The sequence below is a fragment of the Protopterus annectens genome, chromosome 5.part0 (genome assembly GCF_019279795.1).
Source record: "Protopterus annectens isolate FY-2018-M chromosome 5.part0, PAN1.0, whole genome shotgun sequence".
Classification (NCBI taxonomy): domain Eukaryota; kingdom Metazoa; phylum Chordata; order Ceratodontiformes; family Protopteridae; genus Protopterus; species Protopterus annectens.
Genome location: NC_056735.1, coordinates 1646406158 through 1646428959, shown reverse-complemented (window position 1 = coordinate 1646428959; position 22802 = coordinate 1646406158). Strand labels below are relative to the sequence as shown.

General features: G+C 41.4%; 1 protein-coding gene across 5 annotated transcripts in view; it reads right to left on the bottom strand.

Moving 5' to 3' along the window:
* Positions 1–22802, bottom strand: part of DYRK1A (dual specificity tyrosine phosphorylation regulated kinase 1A) — a 2602610-nt gene that overhangs the window by 885692 nt on the left and 1694116 nt on the right. For all 5 annotated transcript variants that reach the window (XM_044071432.1, XM_044071433.1, XM_044071434.1 and 2 more), the window contains one exon: positions 1410–1696. In XM_044071432.1, coding sequence (XP_043927367.1) covers positions 1410–1696 — 287 coding nt within the window. The remainder of the gene's footprint in view (positions 1–1409; positions 1697–22802) is intronic.

Below are 22802 nucleotides of genomic sequence, written 5' to 3'. Positions count from 1 at the left end.
TTCACTTATGGACCTATAAAAGCAATAGCTCAGAAACTCATTACAAAGGGTCTTCATTTGTTACTTCAAAAACTGGATTACTTGAAAATGCTGCGACTTTGCTAAATAGTACAAGACCTTATTAATAGCAGTATAGTGTGAGATTTTTAGAGTGAAAAGAAATTACTTTAAAAAAGACTGTTCAGTTTGACTAGCTGTCCAAGTACTGCATCAGCCAACCACAATGTTCAAAACTATGGGAGTTTTACTGAAGTCAGTGTCATATTAGTAAACTGACCCGCGTTGGTGGTGCTGCGGTAGCCTTGTCGCCTCACAGTAAGATGCTGTCCGGTTCGATTCTCAGCTAGAGCGTCTTCTGTGTGGAGACATGAGTGAATGGGCGTACCTTCGTTGAAGGTTGTGCGTCAGGCCTGGCAAGCCGGTACGTAAAAATCAACTGCCAATCATTAGCGGACCGGAGTTCTGCTGTGGCGACCCCTAACCGGGAAAAGCCGAAAGACACAACATGTGTCATATTAGTAAACTCCATGAACGTTTCCTTGAAACTCACCATCTCACCATTTTTTTTCGTCACAGCCTTTCAAGACAGCACATAACTGTGGCATGAGTAAGAATATACCACCCACATTAAAACAAATGAGTTTCAAATGTAAACAAATGCTTAAGGTTAAAGATGGCACATGAGAGATTTATAAGGAACAAAATAAAGTACTTGCACCACTTTTAAGTTGTAACAGTTTTATAAGCAAATACTGGGCTAGATTCACTAACACCAACACTAACTGTACACAATCTGTATTCAAGAACATCTCTACCTCATTTTTTGTGTTTTCTAGTCATTCAGAAAAAGTGTACATGTAGTCTACACTTTGTGGTGACCTTTATGAATCCCCTTTGATATCTAAAGCTGCAAGAAAATCAGTAGGAAAACTAAAATTAGGAGGAAAAAGGTGCGAGTTATGCTTATTTTGTCCGTTCACTAAAAACGGTGTATAATTAGTGTAGGCATTAATGAATCTTGGGGACTATCTTTACTAGCCTGTCAAATACAAATAGCTGTAAGAACAATTTTTTTTAAAATTTAAAATCTTATTCATTTCGGTGACAACGTCCCCTGGACTCAAAATAGTGACACGTCATTATATGCTTGAATGCAGGAGTGCTGTAAGTGAAGTTTAGCAAAGAAAACCTGAACACACAATTTCAAATAAGTTATGGAGTTGTCAAGTGTTAAGTTAAATTAAATTTAAGAACAGTTGTAAGATTATGCCTGCTGAAGGCAACTGCAAGTGTTATCTGCTTTTCTGCAGTAAATGAGGAGTCATTTATTTTAATAATCAAACTATTTAACTGCCAAACATTTTCTAGCCTTTATTATGACAAGCAAAATGAAAACTAGGTATACTTACCCTTTGTCCCAGCTGGCAGGAACTACCAAAATCAACTATTTTGATAGCACTACGTTTTGGGTTACAAAGTAGAATGTTCTCTGGTTTTAGGTCACAGTGAATAATGCTCAGTTCTGGTGTGGCAAGGAACAGTAATGCAGTGCACATTTGCTGGGCAAATTTCCGCGTTAGATTCAAAGAAACACCACGGAAGTTGGTATTACGCAGCAGGTCATAAAGGTTGTAGGATAACATCTCAAAAACCAGACAGAGGTGGTTTCGGAACATGAAATGGCGCTTCAGATGAACTAAAAGTAAAAGGATTACAAAAATGTTACGTTAAAAACTAACTTTGCGTATATGGCACTGAAAGTAAAAAAGTCCTGCCTAATAATTATTTTAACATTCAAACGTTTTGTGACAACAGCAGCAAACAGTAAACGTTCAAAACTACTTCCCACTACCATTAGTAAAGATGCCCTCATTTGTCCCTAGATAACACTAAACCGTCTTTAAATAAAAAAAAAAAAAAACAGACTCAGAAATGAACAGAAAACATTTTCTCAACAATTACTTCCACTTAAGATGCCTGCAAATGATCAAAAGAGGTCAAACTTACAGTAAGAGGGGAATATGCCTGAAATTCAAGCTGAACTTAACACTGTTAGAATAGTACAGTCAAGTAAGGCACTACTCACTGTAATGATCTTTGAAAAGAAGAGTCTGAAGTAAGTCTTTACTTACTAGTGATGCAGTGTTGGCCCATCCATTTTTTTTGCCGCTTCCCTCACAGCAAAGGTTAAGGCTGGTCTTGTGTTACTATAAGCCCAGACAATACATGAAGCAGAGATCCTACATATGACCAGCACACCCTGCTATTCATTGAGGTTAGGAAACTATTAAAGGGACTGTATGCTTGTGGTGGATAAACACTACTACTATAAATCCACATATAACATACATAGTAATATAACTGTAAAGTTGTTGTTCTTCTTTCGACTTTTCCCGGTTAGGGGTCGCCACAGCGGAACTTCGGCCCGCTAATGACTGGCAGTAGATTTTTTACGGTGCCGAGGTGCTAGCTCGACACCTACAATGAAGGCACGCCCATACTACGCATGTCTTTCGAAACGCCACTCGACCGTGGGGAGGACATGCAGACTCCACACAGAAGGCGCTCCAGCAGGGAATCGAACAGGAGAAGCTCTTGCTGTGAGGCGACAACGTTACCGCTGCACCACCGCGACTTCAGTAATATAATATAACTGTAAAGTACATATAAAAAATGTTCCCCTACAAACTTGCAAAACATATGAAGCTGTGAGACAGCAATATAGATAGCTAATACAATCTTGTATCAGATCCATATGAACAAGAGGAAAGTCAGAGTAGCTTTACTGCTACAGTGACATCTTCTCAACTTGTCTGAACAACTCAATAACTGCATACATTTGAGTAGGGGATACTACTGCGGCAATATTCCTAACTTGGGGAATTTGTTGAAAGTGAAATGTCACAATATCTAAACCAACTTAAAGTGTTTTTTTGGGGAATGCCCATTGGCATGGCTGCCCTGGCTGATGTTAGGCCAATGTACAGCACACACAGAGTAGACACTCGGAACATTTTTCAGTTCTTTTTGCAGAAAAATGCACATAATACACAAAATGAATGGGGCAATGAGAACTCCTTTGGGTCCACAGTGTTTAAAACCAACGAAACTCATACTGCAGCATACATTCCTAACAGATGGTGTATGTTCAGCATAACAATGACATGACCTCCAAACACAAAGAGAAATAGAGAGAAGAAACAGAATTCCAGGAGAATTCCATTGGGTCCCAAGTCCCCACTGATCTGGATGAACAAAGTGCGACTAAGCCAGGGGGGCAGTCTGGTGGGAGGTTTTTACTGCATCTCTGATTACCTAACTCTACTGTTCTGCCAAGTTCTTCAAACAACCACTATGTTTATTGCAGGGATCACTTCTGCATTACTTTTCCTTACCCACTGGAAGGTGATACAACTACAGAAGGAATACTTTCACAGGGAGGAATTGGAGCCTGTCTTGCAGGACTGCAGTGGCAATTAACACTCTGATCTTGGATTATATGCCCTGAAAACACAGAGAGAGTTCCAACTGGTGGGTCCAAATGGAGAGATGACAAGTCAGTAAGTTAAGGAGAGCATTACTGCTGAAATTGAATTTATCCTCAAGTCTTGGTGAGTACCTTTGCAAGGTGGACCCAATTTTTCACAAAATCTCACCAAGACGACACTGATATATAGACTGTATTTATATAGTATATATCATGGACAGAACTAGGTTAAAAATTAAAAAAAGATAGTTAGGTGCACAAGACCCAGGATAAAAAAGTGCCCAATCCTGGTAGGTACACTGGTGCCAGGACTGGAAAAGATGACAATGTAGACTCCTCAAAATACAGAAACATTCCTACAATGGCAGGGGGAGGATGGTCCCCCTGTTTTAGAAAGAAGTAGCAGTCCACAAGAATCACAAAATCTGAAAGGACAGGATATATTACTGTGCAGATAAATTAATAACGGATAAAGCTCTACCACATGAACACATGGTAGTGAGGGAAAGGAAGGGGAGAAATCGAATACCATCATGGAAGTATCGAACAGAGAAAACTATAAAGCAATTAAGACAATAAGTGTCACTGTTAGAAGACTATAAAAGATGGAACAGATCAACAAAAATACTCAAAGACAGACATGATAAAAGCAGTGCGCAATATTAGAACAGACCAGGATCTATCATGCACTATCGCAAATAAACTAAAAATCTCAGCACAGGTGGAAAAACTTAGAAGATATGCAGATAAATATAAAGGAAAAGTACAAAATAAGCAATTTATTGATGACTCAAAAAAGTTTTATAGAGACTTGGGAAACAAGGTAAGAGGAACTGAAAGACCACCAAAAAAGAAGAAATATAAACATTTTGGAGAAGTATCTATGAAGATCCTGTGGGAACATAACAAAGATGCTAAAGGGATAGAAGAAGTAAAAGAAAGAATAAGAAGTTTACAGGTACAGGATATGAAATGGGATGAACAGCCAGAGAGACTGAAACAAAGTTAAGAAAAGCCTCTAATTGGAAAACCCCAAGCCCAGATGCAGTACCCAACTTTTGATTGAAAATATTAACATCTTTGCATGAAGATTTAGCCATGAGTAAAAAGTATTTATATGCATACCCCAGAACAGACACCAACCTGGCTAACAGGAAGAACAATGCTCCTACTTAAGAATGAACCCGCAAGCTACCCTAAAAATTACAGTCCAATAACTTGCCTTCTGACTACATATATACTATGCATGGGAATTGATGCTGACAGAGCTTACAGTCATTTAGAAGAAAACTCAATTAAGGCAGTAAAACAAAAGGGCAATAAAAGGAAGTCATATGGAATGAAGGATCCTTTGTTGTTATATAAAGTCATAGCAGAGAACTGTAAGAAGGGGAAGAATCCAAGTATGGCATGGAGTTACTACAAAAAAGCATTTGATAGTATCCCACATTCATGGATAAAAAGAGTGCTTAAAAATGTATAAAATACACCCTACACTGATCGACTACATTACAGTGACAGACCACTTTGCAATTAAGCCATGATAAAGGACAAATTATTATCCCAGGGATAAAAATCCAAAGGGAGATATTCCAGAGTGACTCTGTCACCACTGCCATTCTGCCTTGCCCTTAACCCATCAACCTGTCTACTTAACAGCTTAGGCCACGGCTACAATTTGGCTCTTAGAAAACAACAAAGTGTAAAGATTTCTCATATTCAATTTGGTGAAGATTTAAAACTGTATAGCTCATCAGATGAGGAACTGACAGTACAACTGCAAGTTGTCAAAACTTTTTCAGATGATATAAGAATGTCATTTGGTCTTGATAAATGTGCAAAAGCAGCCTTTAAAGCAGAAAAACTGCAGCACCAGTAAAACATCAGTTTGGGACAAGAAAGTGATATAAAAGAACTTGAGCAAAAGGGAGTGTGTAAATATTTGGAAATTGAAGGATCAACAATAAAAATTAACAAATGAGAATAAAACTTAGTAATACTTTAGAAGACTTAAATTAATCCTGAAAACAGTGTTGACATCTAGGAACAAAATCCAAGCTATAAACCAATTTACTCATAATGTCCTAACTTACAGTTCTGGAGTGACTGACTGGCCCCAGAACGTGTTGGACAGATTAGATAGGAAAACAAGAAGGATGCTTCATGCCCACCAAATGATTTATAAAAATCAGTGCATACCAACATTATATATTCCCCATTCCGAAGGAGGGATGGGCCTCCTGGAAAACTGATTACATATCGAGATCTGCAATCGTGGGACTCCATACATATCTGCTGACCTCACAAGACCCAAACGTAGTGAAAATTTTGAAACATGAGGAGAATAAATCTAAGATGACTTCTCTGCTTAATGTAGCAGAAGCATTACAGCACAAAGCAGGAATGTAAATCAAATCAGAAGTAGATAAAACTCAGGCAACTGAATGTGCCAAATAAACAAAAGAAAGAATATAAGGTGAAGGACCAGAAGAAAGGCAAGAAAAGTGGAAAATGCATAAATATAGTTGCAAGTATAGAAAACTTCTGGAAGAACCTCATGTTGATCAGGAACGAATGCAGGAATGGTTAAGGAGAGGCGAATTCTAACCAAGAGATGAAAAGTTAACATGGGTGGCCCAAGACAGTGGGCTACATACACGCTGGTTTACAAAGTCCATTGAACATGTGGGAGAAACTGACAAATGTAGGTTTTGTAAAACCAAACTGGAAACTGTCACACACCTCGTTGCTGGTTGTGATATACTTGTTGTTGTGTCTTTCGGCTTTTCCCGGCTATGGGTCTCCACAGCGGAGCTCTGGTCCCCTAATGATTGGCAGTAGATTTTTACATGCCGAGTTGCCGGCCCTGACGCACAACCTAAATGGCAGAAAGACTGTACACTGAAAGGCATAATAATGTGGTAAGACTGTTGCACTGGGGATTCCGCAAACATTATGGTACTGAAGTGGCTAAAACACTGGAACCATGAGCCACAAAGCATCACAGAAAATGCTGAAGTTTGCATCACATGGGACCACCCTTTACCAACAGTTCAAAAGATAGATGCTAGAAAAACGGACATAGTGGTCCATGAAAAGAAGGCAAAAGTAGCACTGATCATTGAAATTGCTACACCCAGTGACTAAAATGTCTCGCATAGAGAGATACAAAGTCATAAAATATCAGGATCTGCAGGCAGAAATGAGCAATGTGGAAGAAAGATACCTAGACAGTTCCAATAGTTGTAGGAGCAACGGTTCTTATAAAAAAGAATCTCCAATCTTATTTAGATTGGTCACAAATACATGTAAACCCATACGAAGTGCAGGAGGAATCATTACTGGGCACATTGCGGGTGCTGCAAACAGCACTTTTGGCTGACATCAAATATTGAAACAATACTAATTTCATGAACTTTAATCATACATTGACTTAGGAATGGGGTTCATTCTAGTCAAAGCATTAGAAACCCAAAAGATTTGAAGAAATTAAAAAAGAGGACATTTCTGAAACATCACCCTTATGTTCACTTTTCATGATTATAATCTGCAAAAATAAATAAATGATTACAAAAAGGCAGCAAGCAAATCCAATCCAGAGTGCCACAGAGCAACTTTAAAAAACACTGCTAAAGGAATCCATCGACACAGCACTTTTTATTAACTAAAATTAAAAGACAAATTTCAAGTCAAAACAAAAAACACTTCCTTGGGTAATCAAACACAATGCAACACAGCAGATTAACTTAAAATAGAGGGAAGTCATTTCACCTGATGAAATCAATAAATAATGTAAAGTTTAATTACTCAGACATCAATATAAAATATGTTAAAATTCTGTAATACTTGTCAAATATCAAAATGCAAACACTAACAGGTAATATGCAGGTGGAGTAAAACCTTCAGTGTTACATACCTTTAGATTTTAAAACAGGTTCAATATGATGTTCAGACCAGGTGCAGTACCTGCTCTGAATAATGTAATCAACCTGTATTTGTATAATTCTGTCAGCTAATCTCCACACTTCTCTTACTAACCTCCACAATTTATACAACTTGAAGAACAACTGAATTAGATCATTTTCCAAAATATGACTATGTATGGCATTTACTTCATTTTAACATCTAATTTTGAATAAGGAATTTGTTCAATTTTCTGAAATCCAAGACAGGTCTCAAGTGCTTTCCTGTATACAATGAACAGCCTTAAATAAAATCCTGTTTTTTTTTTTTTTCTAATTAATACTCTCTAAGGCTCCCTGTTTCTGGAATTCTTTTACAAGGGGTGGAACCAAGGTAACTTGATCTCTTGATATTGACAGGTCTGCTTAGAAATGACAGCTTGTAGTCTCTATTAGGACTTTTAGGACCCACTGGTCCCAAATAACAACTTTCGACATTTTTTGCAAATAATGCCAGAAGTCTTCCTATCCTTACAGGAAAAACAGACTGTAATAAAGATCAGGATAGGAGTGTTGTTTTTTTAGTGGGTAAGGGAGGGGGCAGCCCGGCTGAGTCATGGCTGTTTTCTCAGACAGTCCCAGATTAGGTTGCCTTCAAACTTCTGCTTTGCTTTAACTAGGCAGTCTTTTTTAAATCTAATCTTTTCCTTATCAGTTTTATTTTTGTCTTAGAGTTACAAAGAACAGGGTACTTTCTGCTTCATTTCAGTGCCTGTGATTGAGAAAGCTGCTCATCTGACTGCATAGTCTTGCCTTTTTCCTTCAGTCTTTTGAAGGCACCTTAAGCAAGGGGTTTGGAGAGGAAGGAGGTAGGGTACAATAAGACACTTTGCCTTCAAACGGTCTGGTGGGGGGGGGGGGCTAAGTCTTCAGTCAGGCATGTCTCCAAACTACTGACCCTGTTGATGCTGCCCTGCAAAGATGTTCATTCAGCATGATGGGCAGTTCAAGCATCTAATGCTTCAGATCCTTGTCTAAAATTCCAAATGCTTTGACCCACATCTTCTCCAGCATTGATTTTTGATAAGCAAGCTTGTGGATCTGGCACTTTAAGGTTCTGAAAGTCACAGTATCATGTGTGTAAATTTTCTCCACAAACCCATTGAGCATTATGCTTCCCTGTCACTAGGAGCACAACTTCTGGATGGAGCTGTAGAGAATCACTTGCTGGAAACCATAGATGGAGCAACCAAGGGGGGGTTCTTGCATATAAGAACTTATGGGAATCCTTAACACAATAGAAACTGACAAGTTTCCAAAGAACAGAGAGGAAGGAATCTGACTCCAAAACATCATTAACAAGCTTCCAGGACATACATGACTGGAGGAACAGCTATGTACTCTAGGCTCAGGCAAGCTCATGATAGCGCTACATCCGAGATAGCCCTGTCAATACTCCTTGGACTCCCACTGGAATTCCTCCATTTTATGAAGGGTGACCCCAAATGAGAAATCCTCTGGGGGGGATAAGGTGTCCTCAGTGTCAACATAAACATGGACAGAAGGGAAATGGCCCACATAAGCCAATTTATCCACCTCAGAGTCTGAGGTGTCTGAATTGTCCAAGACCGTTTTTTTTTTTTTTTTTTTTAAAGCTGGACGTTTGGACATGAGGAAAGAAAATCCTGAGACAGCAAGAAAAGTTTTTGAGAAAATGATTGGGAAGTGGACGAAGCTGAAGCTCCATTGGACCAAGGCAGAAACACTGGTTTTGACTTTGGTGCTTTAAGCCTCTGAAGTTCAGTGGATAACACCTTGGAGGTTTCAGTTCATGGGTAGGCAATACCTCATTCTACACAGTTCTTCTGAAGAACAAAACTAAAGACCTTTGGTTACTACCCCTACTGGGTACTGCATAATAAGTGGTTTTGGACACGGCTTGGCAAAAAATCCCCTGAAACTGTTCAACACTGAATCTCATCAACTTAGCCAACTAAGATTTCCTAGTGTTGTATCATTTGGCTTAGTGCAATATACGAACAATATCTGATAACCTGTCCATGAATGGTGTCAGACTGAGAAGATCCATGTTGCTAACCTTAGGATCCTCAGATCTAGATGCATAAGGCTTGATTCACTTTTTTTTTTTTTTTGAACAAGAAATATCTTTTATTGAAGTATCACCTATGACACAGGCAATCATACATTACTATAAATGAAAACAAGCCATATTGACAAATTTTCAGTTGCAAACATTATACATCACTTACAATCGTTTGTACAGTCACTGTCAGTCAAACTTGAGACAAAAGTATAATGTGCTGGGGAAGAAAAAAGAAGTTATGTCCTTACCATAACGTTCCATGTGGAGTGTTCATCTCGCCTTGGTTATTACACATGGGTTCGGAGCCGATCCTCGGCTCCGTGCCGGCCGACTGCAAGCTCTGCATCGAGAAGAAGCTCGAGGACATCTAACACCCACAATCCCCCTCTGCCTCTACCTCAGATCTAGTTTGCAAGCAAACCAGACATACGCACGCACACATGCCACTATATACATAATATACATATATACAAACATACCCTGAGTATGAAAGTAACAGTACTACTGCAACAGCAGAAGGAGAATACTCCAGACCAGGCACCAAATCGAACGTTCTTCCTAAGGGTGGGAAGGGTGGGAGTGTAATAACCAAGGCGAGATGAACATTCCACATGGAACGTTATGGTAAGGACATAACTTCTTTATGTCAGAGTGTTCAATCTCGCCTTTGTTCTTACACATGGGTAGCGTCCCTAGCTCCATGATCCTGAGGAAGTCAAGGGAGAACGTTCTTGAGCACAGTGGAACCAAAGGTTGCCCTATCCCTAGAAACCCTGTCCACTTTGTAATGAGAGATAAATGTATGTGGTTTAGCCCAAGTAGCAGCCGCACAAATAGTGTCTAAAGGTAAGCGAGCTGCGTGAGCCAAAGATGTAGACACTGATCTGGTAGAATGTCCTTTGGGTTTCACAGATAAAGTTTGGTCAGAGGCTTCGTAAACATATGTGATACAGTCAGTTAGCCATTTAGAAAGAGTTCGTTTTGTAACTGCAAGACCCTTTCTGCTGTCAGCAAAAGCTACAAATAGTTGATCAGATTTCCTGTGATCTTTTGTTCTATCCATATAAAATCTGAGTTGTCTATGGACGTCTAGTTTGTGCAACATATACTCCAATTTATTAGAGTGGTTTTTAAAGAAGGTGGGTAATTCAATGGACTGATTGATATTACTAGAGGAACAAACTTTGGGAAGAAAGGATGGATTAGTGCGTAGGGATACTCTGTCAGAATGAAATATTAAATAAGGATGTTTGACCGAAAGGGCCTGAAGCTCAGACACTCGTCTAGCAGATGTGATGGCCACTAGAAATAATGTTTTCCATGACAAAAATTTCAACGTGCAACTTGAAGCTGGTTCAAAGGGTGGCAACATTAATTTAGAAAGCAACAAATTTAAATTCCACGGTGATGTCGGACTTCTGACTGGTGGTCTGATATGAAAGGAACCTTTTAAAAAGGCTTTACAAAGTCTGTGAGCCATAATAGGCGCACCACATTCTTCTATATGATAGTTAGAAATGGCAGCTAACTGTACTCTTAAAGTAGCCGGGGAAGCTCCTTCATGAAATAATTCAGTCAAGAATTCTAAAACCTTGTTTAACGGAGATGTAACAGGGTCCAACTGATGTGACTCCGCCCAGAAGACAAAACGTTTCCATTTACTGGTGTAAGTCTTTGTAGTGGAAACTTTATGAGAAGCCACCAAAATATCCTGAACCGCCGATGTAAGGGGAATTGACCTGGCTAAAAAGGGAAGCGGAGCAGCCAAGCTGCTAGATGGAGAGATTCCAGGGATGGGTGAGGAACTCCTGACGAGTGAGTCAGTAGATCTGGCTCTGGGACCAGCATCCAAGGTCCTCGAATGCGGTGATGCAAGAGAAAGGGGAACCAAATCTGACGAGGCCAGAACGGAGCAATGAGAATTATAGTCCTCTGAAGGTTGTTTGCTTTCTGTAGAAACTTTGCAATCAGGGGAAATGGAGGAAAAGCATATAGGAGACCCGGGGGCCAATCGTGCACCAGCGCGTCCCTGGGGACTTCCCCTGGAGGGGGTAATAGGGCAAAGTAGCTCCTGCATTTGGCGTTCATTGGAGACGCAAACAGGTCGCAGGTAGGCTGGCCCCATTTGCGAAAAATCTTTTCCGCAACTGACTGTTTGAGGGACCACTCGTGAGGCAACAGTATTGCCCTGCTCAGCCTGTCGGCTATGACGTTGGATGACCCCGGGATGTGCGTTGCAATCAGAAAGCGACCGGTGGACTCTGCCCATTGCCAAATTCTCATGGCCTCTCTGCATAGTTGGTAAGACCTGGTTCCCCCTTGCTTGTTTATGTACCAGACTACGGACATGTTGTCCGTCTGAACTGCAATGGTCCCTGGAGGAAGAAGGGGAGCAAAGTGTTGCAACGCCAAAAACACTGCCCTCAACTCCAGAACATTGATGTGCAGATTGTACTCCAGATTGTTCCATTCGCCTTGGACTGTCTGTCCCTGAAAGATGCCCCCCCACCCTATCAGGGAAGCGTCCGTGGTTATCGTCGCTGACGGTGTGGGTAGCACAAATGGTCTTCCGCCGGATAGGTTGCAAGTCTGTAGCCACCACATTAGGTGTGATTTGCATGTTCTTGTTATCAATATTTCGTGAGTCAGTGGAAGTTGTTGGAATGACCATTGTGCAAATAGAAGCCATTGTAGCACTCTCATGTGCAGTCTTCCCAATGGTATTGCTATGAGAGAAGCTGCCATGAGACCCAAAACTTTCAGAACAATTTTTGCTGGGGATTTTCTGGACGACAGCAGAAGGGAAATGTTGAATTGAAGTGCTACTATTCTTTCTATCGGAAGTTTTAGAACTAACTGACGCGTATCTAATTCCGCTCCTATAAATAAGATATGCTGTGATGGCTGTAGCAAAGATTTTTCGAAATTTACTGAAATGCCAAGGTGTGTACAAAGTTGTAGGGAGTAATCCCTGGCTTGTATCAGTTGACGCCTGGTGGTGGCAGACAGGAGCCAGTCGTCCAGATCACGGAAACACCTGGAATCCTAGGCGCCTCAGATGAGACGCTACCACTGCCATGCATTTGGTGAAGACCCTGGGGGCTGTGGTCAGGCCAAAGGGCAGGGCTCGAAACTGATAGTGACTGGCTCCCAGCCGGAAGCGCAAGTGATCTCTGGACGCCCTGGCCATTTTGATGTGGTAGTATCGTCCTTCAGATCTATTGAGCACATCCAGTCGTCCTTCCGTAAGAATGGAAGGATCGATTGAAGCGTGACCATTCGGAACTTTTCCTTCTTGACAAAGGTGTTGAGATGACTTAGGTCTAGAATTGGCCTCCAGTCCCCTGTTTTCTTTGGAACTAAAAAGAACCTTGAGTAAGTTCCGAATCCTATTTGGTCCGCTGGGACTGGTTGGATGACTCTTTTTTCTAGCAGCTTTGAAATTTCTGCAGCTGCTGGGTCTCGCAGATGGGGTGGTACATCTGGGAGTTTTCTCTTTGGAATGGGGGTGGATAGAAATGGGACTTTGTAACCTCTGGTAATAATGCTTTTTACCCAATTGTCTGAAGAAAGGTTTTGCCAGGCCTGAGGGTATAAAGCTAAGCGACCCCCGACTGCCTCCAGAGCAGGACAGTCGGGCCTCCTCTCAGGAGTGCTGAAAAGGTTTGCCAGGGAGGTTATCCCTGTCACCTTGGTTTTATGGACCCCTCTGCCGCCAGGGCGGCGTCTTCCACCTCTGCCCCCTCTGCCTCTAGAGGGGCATCACCCTGTGTGTTTGGAAAAGATCCTTGGGGTTTTCGAAACCACATTTTCCCACCACGTTGCCCTTTGGGGTACGGTCTGGAAGGGTGGAAAACGGACTCCGACAGCAGACAGAGTCTTTCCCTCCTGTTCACACCGGGTAAGGGTCTCCTTTACTTTAGGGACAAAAAGTGTGGCTCCATCAAATGGGGCGTTAGTAAAGGAAGACTTGAAGGCTTCCGCTGACGAACATAAGCGCATCCAGGATTGCCTACGAAGAGCAATCGCTGAAGCCGCTGCCCTACTCGATCCTTCGGCTGCATAGGATATCAGCCTCATGGACGAGTTCACAATGGACGTAAGGGTATTGAGATGCGCTGTAACTTTCTCTGAGACAGCGGCATCTGTAGCACCCTGGAGGGTATCTCCCAACTCTTTGACTAGATCCCTCTGTAAACGTGTAAAATGGGTCAAATAGTTCAGGGAACGCATAGAAAAAGCCGCTGAACTGAAAATGCGCTTCCCGTATCTGTCCATGGTCCTAGAATCTTTGTTAGGCGGATGGACAGAAGAGGAAGACTCCGACATCTCCTTTTTCGTGGCTGCTGCCACCACCATGGCGTCTACTGGAACTCCTTTGGTAAGGTAAGCTTTGTCCTGTGGTGCCGTGATGTACTTATTTGGCTTCCTAGGGACAGGTTCCACCGTGTCAGGAGTCTCCCACGCCCTTCGAGCAATTAATTCCATTAACTCATCAAAGGGCGGAGTGACCCAGGAGGAGGAAGGACGGGCACCAAATGCCTTCAGCAAAACTGACTCATCCTCAGAAGGGGGGAGGGCTTGCCAGTCACCTCTCTGTTTAAGGATCTCCAAGATGTCAGCAAAAGAGACATCCTCTGAAGGTGACTTAGGGGACCCTTCTGACTCCTCTAAGTCAGTATCAGATGTCAAGGATTCTTGTGGAGAATCCAAGTGTCTCCTCTTACACAGTCTTTTCCTAGGAACTTCGTGGGGAGCATCCGAAGAAGCCTCCGAGGAAGAGGGGGCACCCTCCAGGGGTGGCTGAGAGACTGGTGCCCGACGCTTGGACGTGGCCGTGGGTGCAGAGGAGGATAACGGTCCTTTGCGGGGAGGAGAAGCTGTACCTGCTGATGTGGTTGTCTGGGTAGACAACACCTTCCTCATGAGGTCGAAGGCCCCCGGGTCCCGAGTCGAGGTATCTCCCGGTTCCGAAGAAATGGGAAGAATCCCCGAAACAGGAGCCGAAGGCACCGACCCCGAGGACGGAACCGAATCGATCCGTGCAGAGGCCCGAGAGGAGAGTCGGAACCGAAACATCGGTCCGACTCTCGGTCCCGGAACCAAGGACAGACCTTCGGGCCCGAGACTCCGGTACCGGATCGGATGGAGTCGAGGTAAACGGTGCCGACCGAGAAAAAGACGGTTCTGGCACCGAGGGCTCCACAATCATCAGGTCAGCTTCTTCCGGCTCCGAAGACTGAACAGGTCTCGGAGGAGGAACAGATGGAGATAGTGGCAGGCCTTCAAGTCTCGACATCAACTGAGAGGAGACCGAAATAAGTTTGGAGAGGGCCGTATGCTCCATAAGTTTCTGCACCACACGGTCCACGTCGGTGTCGGAAAGGGCTCTAGAAGACCGAGTCGAAGGGATCGAAGACGGAGCCGACCTCAGCAGAGTCGGTGGAGGGAGCTCCGTCACCGGTTCCAAGACTCGAGGCTCGGGAACTGCCAACAGTTGAACACTCGGCCCCGAAGTCTGTGGAACCGGTGATCTAACTAGACTCGAAGAGCTCGGAGCCGATGACTTTGGCTCCGACGCCTTCGATCCCTTCGAAGACTTGGATGCCTGGTCTGAAGCATCCAGAGCCTCCTGGAAAGAGGGTTTAAGCAATCCTCTATCCATCAGTTTCCTGCGCCTATCTGTCATGACCCTCCCACTAAAAGAGTGACAAATAGAGCAATCCTCTTGTAAGTGGAGAGGGCCAAGACAGTAGACACAGGAACTGTGGTTGTCTGTGACCGACATTTTTTGGCCACACTGACAACGTTTAAAGCCAGATTTCATCTTTTCAGACATATTGAGAAATGAAAAGACAGTCCAGTCCAGTAAAAGGTCCAATCCAGTAAAAATGTCAAATCCGGTAATAAGAGTCTGTTTGATACTAACTAAAACAAACTTTTAGTCAAATTGTCAAATCCGTGAACTGCCTAAAGGCAAGACTATAACAAGTATCTAGTCACAAGTCCAAGAAGGGGTAGGCCCCGAAAAACTCTAAACTCGAAAGTTAACAAAGTTAACTATTCTAATTATCGAGAATTCCTAATGACTCACACACCTACTCTTATACTTTAAGTAACTAGATAAAATACTCTGAAAATTAAACAGAATAGATAAAAATCTTATCTGAACAGCCTCGAGCTAGTCTCCAACGATGCGTATGCAGCAGCGGCAAACTAGATCTGAGGTAGAGGCAGAGGGGGATTGTGGGTGTTAGATGTCCTCGAGCTTCTTCTCGATGCAGAGCTTGCAGTCGGCCGGCACGGAGCCGAGGATCGGCTCCGAACCCATGTGTAAGAACAAAGGCGAGATTGAACACTCTCACATCAGGTACTTTCTGAGCCAAATGGATTAGAGTAGAGAAAGTACAACTGAGCAATTAGTTTAGCGTAGAAGTAGATGTTCGAGTGGCATCAGTGTTGTAGTCATCATGTAAGGGATCTCTGCTGCAGGCTAGGTTCAGTATTTGGTCTTACTTTCACAGCTAAGCAGCCTCCTCTGGTTGGGCTGATGCTGCCCTCCCTTGGTTGACAGCATGCTCCTGGTATTAACTGCCATTTTTAGGTCTTTCTTCTTCTATGAAAGGCATGAAAGTACGTCTGTGTAAGTTGTATTTACCCATAACAGCACATGTTCAAATTATTCACTGCTGCAGTGGCCTTAGGCTATATAGGGTGTTTCCCTGCCAAGGAAACAACTTGCCTGTTTCACAACACTCTGGCTACCTCCCACACCTCCTTACACACACCTTCACTCTGCCTCCCCCCCCCCAAAAAAAGAAGGAAATCAGCAGTCAAAGTGAACATTTCTTCAGGATGCTCTTGCAACTTTGAGGAGAAGCATCTCAGGAGCAGGGACTAACCAAGAGCTTCATTTCTGACAGGTAAGTGCCTGCTGGGGAATCACTCCATACAGAATTTGTTGCCCTCTTAAGAAAATACTATTTAATTTTATTCTGTGTTTAAATGCAGTATTTCCCCTTTAAGAAGCTTGGCATTTTTTATCAGTATCAGACATCCTAGCCATGAAAACAACCCATACAACATAAAGGCTACTTCAGCAGCGGGAATGATGAACATCTAAGGTAATGTATAAAAGGAATTCTCCCTACGACTCACTCCCACATGGGGTAGCCCAGATGAAAACTCCAGAATGTCATAGTAAGCCTGGAAAAAAGAAAAGGAAGTAGAGGTCAGAATTTTAAGGAGAGAGGAACAGGTTGGGGGACAGAAGAAAGATACTCAGCCCAAACTAAGTTGTCCAAACAGAAAGGGGTGGAGGGGAGGGAACTAGTATTGCAAAAGTGATTACTTTCAAACATCTACTGCTATGGCAAGTTACCTACAAAACAGTACTATGTTCTTCATGTGCATCACTGGGACAATCATCACACAAAGTAAACATCCCAAAGCTAGCCCCCAAAAAGAAGGAAGACTGGCTAAGATCCAGAGGAGAACTGGTGGAGCCCCTTAAGAACAGCAGTGGCAAATCCAGTCCTGTCCTGCCCCCACATAACACATTTAACCTAGAGTGCATTAAGAATGTGCGAGGGAAGACCATATCACTTGTTTCTAGAGGTTCCAGATAATCAACTCTTTAGGAAAGCTGTATTAACAGCTGTGCCCCCAGAAGTATGAGATTTTGCATACCCAGACTAAGGTTTGCTACAACTCTTATATAAAATGATGCAATGCAGTGAGCTAGCCATTTGGGAAAACTGCTTGAACACTGGAAACTCCTTACTTTCCTAGTGCAAAGAATACAAATAATTGATCCGATTTCCATGGTCCTAACTAAGCAGCACCCTAAATGAAACATGTAAAGACATGAAATAAAATACTGCATCCACGTTCTTTTTCAGCCTTTTGCACATCACCACTGGCTTGTTGTTAGTACTGTGATCTTTTGTCCCAAAATAAAAATTAAATTTTAAGTGGGGGAAAAAAAAAGATTAAAAAAAAAATCTCACCATGTTATCTGTGACATTTCCACCCTTCCTTGCTTGCATAAGGGAAAGGGACATTCATTGTCAAAGGCATGACATGTTAGAGGGGGTATGTCTCATTTAGCAGCTCCTTAACATTTTTTTTTCTGTAAAGTTTGGAAACCTTTTAATAAATATCAATAAAGTAATGCATTTTACTGGTGCTCCTGTTACTACATGTTGCTACTGCTACAGCTACTGTGCAGTATTTGGACAATTTCAGCTTGCCTATTAATAACAAGGTGTTCGGCTACAAAATGCAGTTAGGGCTATAACTATACCCTTGAGAGTTTCTGTGTGGCACAACGCTGAAGGTGACTGCATGATTTTTATACTTTAAAAATGTTGATGCTGCAGATCAAAATAAGTACAGAGAATGTTGCTTATGCTGCATGAGAACAAGGGCATTTCAGGAGTCAGAAAAGAAGACCTCTGACCCCCTGTAAGCCGTCATTGCATTACTGTCAAAGTGCCTACTACTCCTAAACCATTATGTGCAAAAGGCATTAACAGAATGCTTTCTGTTTAGTGTCTTGTCACATGATCTTTAAACTCAGCATATCCTACATGTTGGACTGATGACACTTTATACTGCATATGAATACAGACAGATAAAAGCTGAAGATGACAGCTGATGTCCCTCTTATACCATGACATCCCAGTAGGAAGGAGTTGCCTGAAGGCAAAAGTGGAAATGTACAATTCTGGAAGTCGGACTGGCTATTGGTCTACAACAGGCAGGAATCTCAGAAGTAATAACTGCAACAGTGAATACTGCAAAGAACAGCACAGACTCTCAGCTATGGTGCCACTTATTCTTCAGCAATCTGTTTGTAGTCCAACCGGATGGTGCAAGCATCAGCAGAAATTATGCTGTAGGCATTAGGCCTACCATACGTAGCATGGGAGGCTAATCCTGATAAGAATTTCTGTCCACAAAAGGATAAGGCAATTTTTTGCCCAATGACCTACAGGATCATGTATGTATAGCTGCAATGTCAGAACAGGGGAAGTCTTTTTGTTGTATAACAAACTTCATGGTCAACAGTTGGCACCTAAAAATGGGTATCCAACTATTACATATAACACTGAATTTCTTTACAGGTCTGCAGAGATAAAGCCTCCAGTAACTGTATCTACAGACAGTGATACACAGAGGAAACACCAGTGCCGGGAGCTGGTAAACTTGTGCCTCTACAGAACTGACATAGCAATATCATCACAGAACTAATGAGGCTGCAAAGGCCTGAAGCTCTCTGCCTGATGAAGCTTTCATTGCCATTCTCTTGTCAATCTTTTTTGAAGGTGTTTAGCTTCCCTAGATACTTGTGCTAAAGATATCTCTCTGTTTCAGCAGCAGATACCCCTTGTCTCAAACTTAAAAAGCTTTTTATGCTCAAAAACACACTTGAAAGTTTGCACCATTCATAAAAGACTTCCTGCTAAAGGAAGCAACCTGGTTACAATCAAGACACTTTATGCTCTAATCAGAAAAGACATTAAAAGTGAAAAATTCTTCGGCAGAATCTTTCAGCCATAAACATACTTGTCAGTGGCCTTTTCTGAGGAAAGCACTGTCCTCCTAAAGATCTAGAAGTCATTCATTTAATCAAAATAAAATACATTAGTATTACAAGGAGAAATGAAAAATCCAGAATGGGAGTATTTTCTCCTAGGAAGGAATCAATGGAAATGGAAAGACTTGTGAAAACACTGTCCAATAAAAAAAGAACTTAATGCGACACAGGTCTTTCTCTTCCTTTTATACCATAAGCCCTATTAGTATCTGTGATGTGGGGAGAATGGCTTTACATGGGGATGTCTAAAAAAAGCTCTGCAAGTTGGGACGAATGGTCACATTTCTGCCTGCACTGTAATACCATATGTGACTAATCATCCTGCAACAGTGACCTTATGATCAGCACCATTACTGGTTTTAACTGTACGAAATAAAAGAAAGCAATTCAATAGGATTCCTGTGATATGTGACAATTTGATCTTCTGGAAAAGAAGACATCCAATGTGATAAAATACACATGCATCAAATGTACCCTTCCCCACCCACATAGATTAGGTGGTATGGGATTACTGTGGTTGGTGGTATGAAGAAAAACTTCAAGGTAAACCATGATTCTGTACTTGACCTCACCTTTAACTTTCTCTAAAGTTTGATGAAAGCACAACTAGAGGTAGTCTACCACAAATTAGGGAATTAAAGACTGATAGAGTAAAAAAGGTTACACTCTCACCTTAACGCAAGATCTGTAAAAAGTGTGATTAGCCTCAACAATCTCTAGGACTTGTATGCAGCAGATATTAGGACTACTAAAAATCTAGACGTTCTCCAGGCAGATGCTCATCCCCTCACATTCGCGCAGGGCTAGCTTTATGTAAGATGAGGACTATGAGAAGGGCTCCATGGCTCTCCTCCACTGCCCACTAGTCTTCCCATACCAATTTCCTTCCCCATCATGGCTCTCCTCCACTGCCCACTAGTCTTCCCATACCAATTTCCTTCCCCATCATGGCCTCTCCATACTATCCAGACAAATTAATCTTTTCTTGTTTTTCTGCACTTTCATATTCTTCAGCTTTTTTTTTTTAAAGAAAACTTATCTGATTCTGAAACGTCAAAAAATTCAGAGAATTCAAAATAAAACAAATATTTACAAAAGTCCATAACAAGGGATTCTTTTATATACTAAACCATGAATACTTTTCACTCTTCAGCTTTTTTTTCATCCTTTTAACATACCACAAATGGACAAGACTGCACTGTAATAATTGTAGGAAAATTAATTAAGCTGGGGGTCTGAAGGCACAGGATTTTACAGGCTCTGAGGTGCATTTCAGATCTTTTTTTCAAACATCTGATCCAATGACGGTCTAAAAACATCATGGCTACAAAGAAAATCTTTTTTCTTTTTTTTAATTTTCTTTCAGTGAAGAAATAAACTACTTATGCATTTTAATATTCAAATCGCTGGGGGTGGGGAGTCTCCAACAAAATAAAATAAATCCTTATAAGGATACATTAACCATATATGAGAACACTACCTGTTCTCCCTACCATCTAAAAAAAGTTTTCTGTAAAATCCTTTGGTATTGAACAGATTAAAGTGAAATAACAAATGCCCATAGTCATATTTCAAGATGCTACTGTAATATATTACACAGCTTGCTTCCTCACTCCCAACTCCAAATGGCAGTTACCGTCTGTGTATCCCAGACGAAATACTGGGATGAAAGTGAAATGGCTATATTAACATATTTCACACAGGTGCAGTCAATTATATATACACAGCATGCCTTTTTAATGTTACCCCCCAAAAGACAGCCACTTGTATACCTGTCTGATGTTTGACTGTGAGGAAAGATATAATATATTCCAATTTGTTGGATCTAGACAGCAAACCATCCCTAGAAATATTTTAATTCATTCTACACACATCTCTGAAGTTAGATTGGAATTAAAGTTAAATAAATAATGACCACACAGACTAGCCTCCACACAAGCTATGCAGATCTTCCGTACACCGCTGAGCAGGGCTAATATTAGAGTAAGTGAGGTCCAGGCCAATAGATGAGAACAGGGCTTCAATACTAAGCCTCTCAAAAATATGATTATACAGCAAGGGTGGACTCAGAAGCTCTGAGGGTCTAGATATTTTGTGATGCACTTTATGCCTTACTTTAAAAAGATAATTACTTCTAATTTTTATGTGGCCCCAAATATAACACGTCACCTACATTATACCCTTTGGTGTGTTGAAGTAAGTATAGCATCTGAATAAAACCCACAGACACAGGGAGAACATGCAAATTACACACAGAAGTAAATGCAGAAAAGCATACCCAGAGAACCACACACTAAGATGGCAATGGTACACCATTGCATATGTGCAACAATGATCATTTGCACTCTCATATGGAAAAATGAGTACTCCCGTTTAAAAGTACAGTTAAGTCCCGTGTCAGTCCATTAAAACATACACTCCTATCTTAAAAATAACTTTCTTAAACAGGAAAAGAAGTGCTGTCCAATCTTCACTTATCCTTGACTATGGGTTTGGTTCCGTATCTTGGAACTGACTCGGCCATTATTCCAGCTTGCCCCTTCCAAAAACTCTCAAGCTCAGCTTTACACAAAATGCTCCCTTCAGGATTACCTCAGATCGAGTTTGCACAAGATAGTGACACTCAGGAATTAACAGATCAGAGACCATATCTGTATTAAAAAAATAGGAAATCCAATCTATTGGGATACACCCGTTCCTCCAAGAAACCTGAAAGGCAGGGGGGAAGGAGGGTGGGAATGTCAAGAATAAGTGAAGATGGACAACACAGATGGAACATTATGGTAAGACATAACTTTTTATCTGATGTTGTCAATCTTCATGTAATCCTTGATTGTGGCATAGAGTCCCTAACTACCTAACTCTTGGGAGGTCTCAAGAAAGAATATTCCTGAGTACCATCGAACCAAAAGATACTTGTCCCCACGAGACCAGATAGAGCTTGTAATGAGTAATAAAGGTATGCGGGGATGCCCAATTAACCACTGCACAGACATCATCTACAATAGCTCTAGAATGAAAAACTGCAGAAGCTGCTATTGCTCTTGTAGAATGTGCCTTAAGACCTGGTAGTTGCACTTTCTTTTTGTTATATTTTATTTTATTTTACATTTGTATATTTATAGACAAACGTTATACAATCCTTACACCATTTAGCCAGAGTAACTTTAGAGACTGGTTTGCCCAGGGTAGTTGGAGAAAATGAGTAACAACTGGTCAGATTTTCTGAATTCCTTTGTTCTATGAAGGGAAAATGTAATTGTTATGAACATACAGCAAATGTAGACAACATTCACCTCTGTTTGAAAAATTGGGAAAAAATATGGGAAGTTGTATCGTCTGGTTGATATTTGTCTCAAACTATTTTTGGTAGAAAGGATGGATTAGTTTGCAAGGACACCCTGTCTTTATGGAAGACATGGTAAGGAGACTTGCAAGATAAGGCCTGTAGTTCTGAAATTCTCCTAGCAGAAGTGACGGCAATAAAAAAAAAAATACTTCAGGTTGCAATTTGCAGCTGATTCGAATGGAGACTATATTATGGAGTGTAGCAACAGATTCAAGTCCCAAGGTGTGGAAGGATCCTTGTATGGAGGTTTGAGCATTAAAGTTCCTTTCAGAAAAGCTTTACAAAGTTTGTGAGACATCAGAGCTGTATCATTTAAACCATTGTGAAAGTTGGAAATAGTAGCTAGATGTACTCAAACT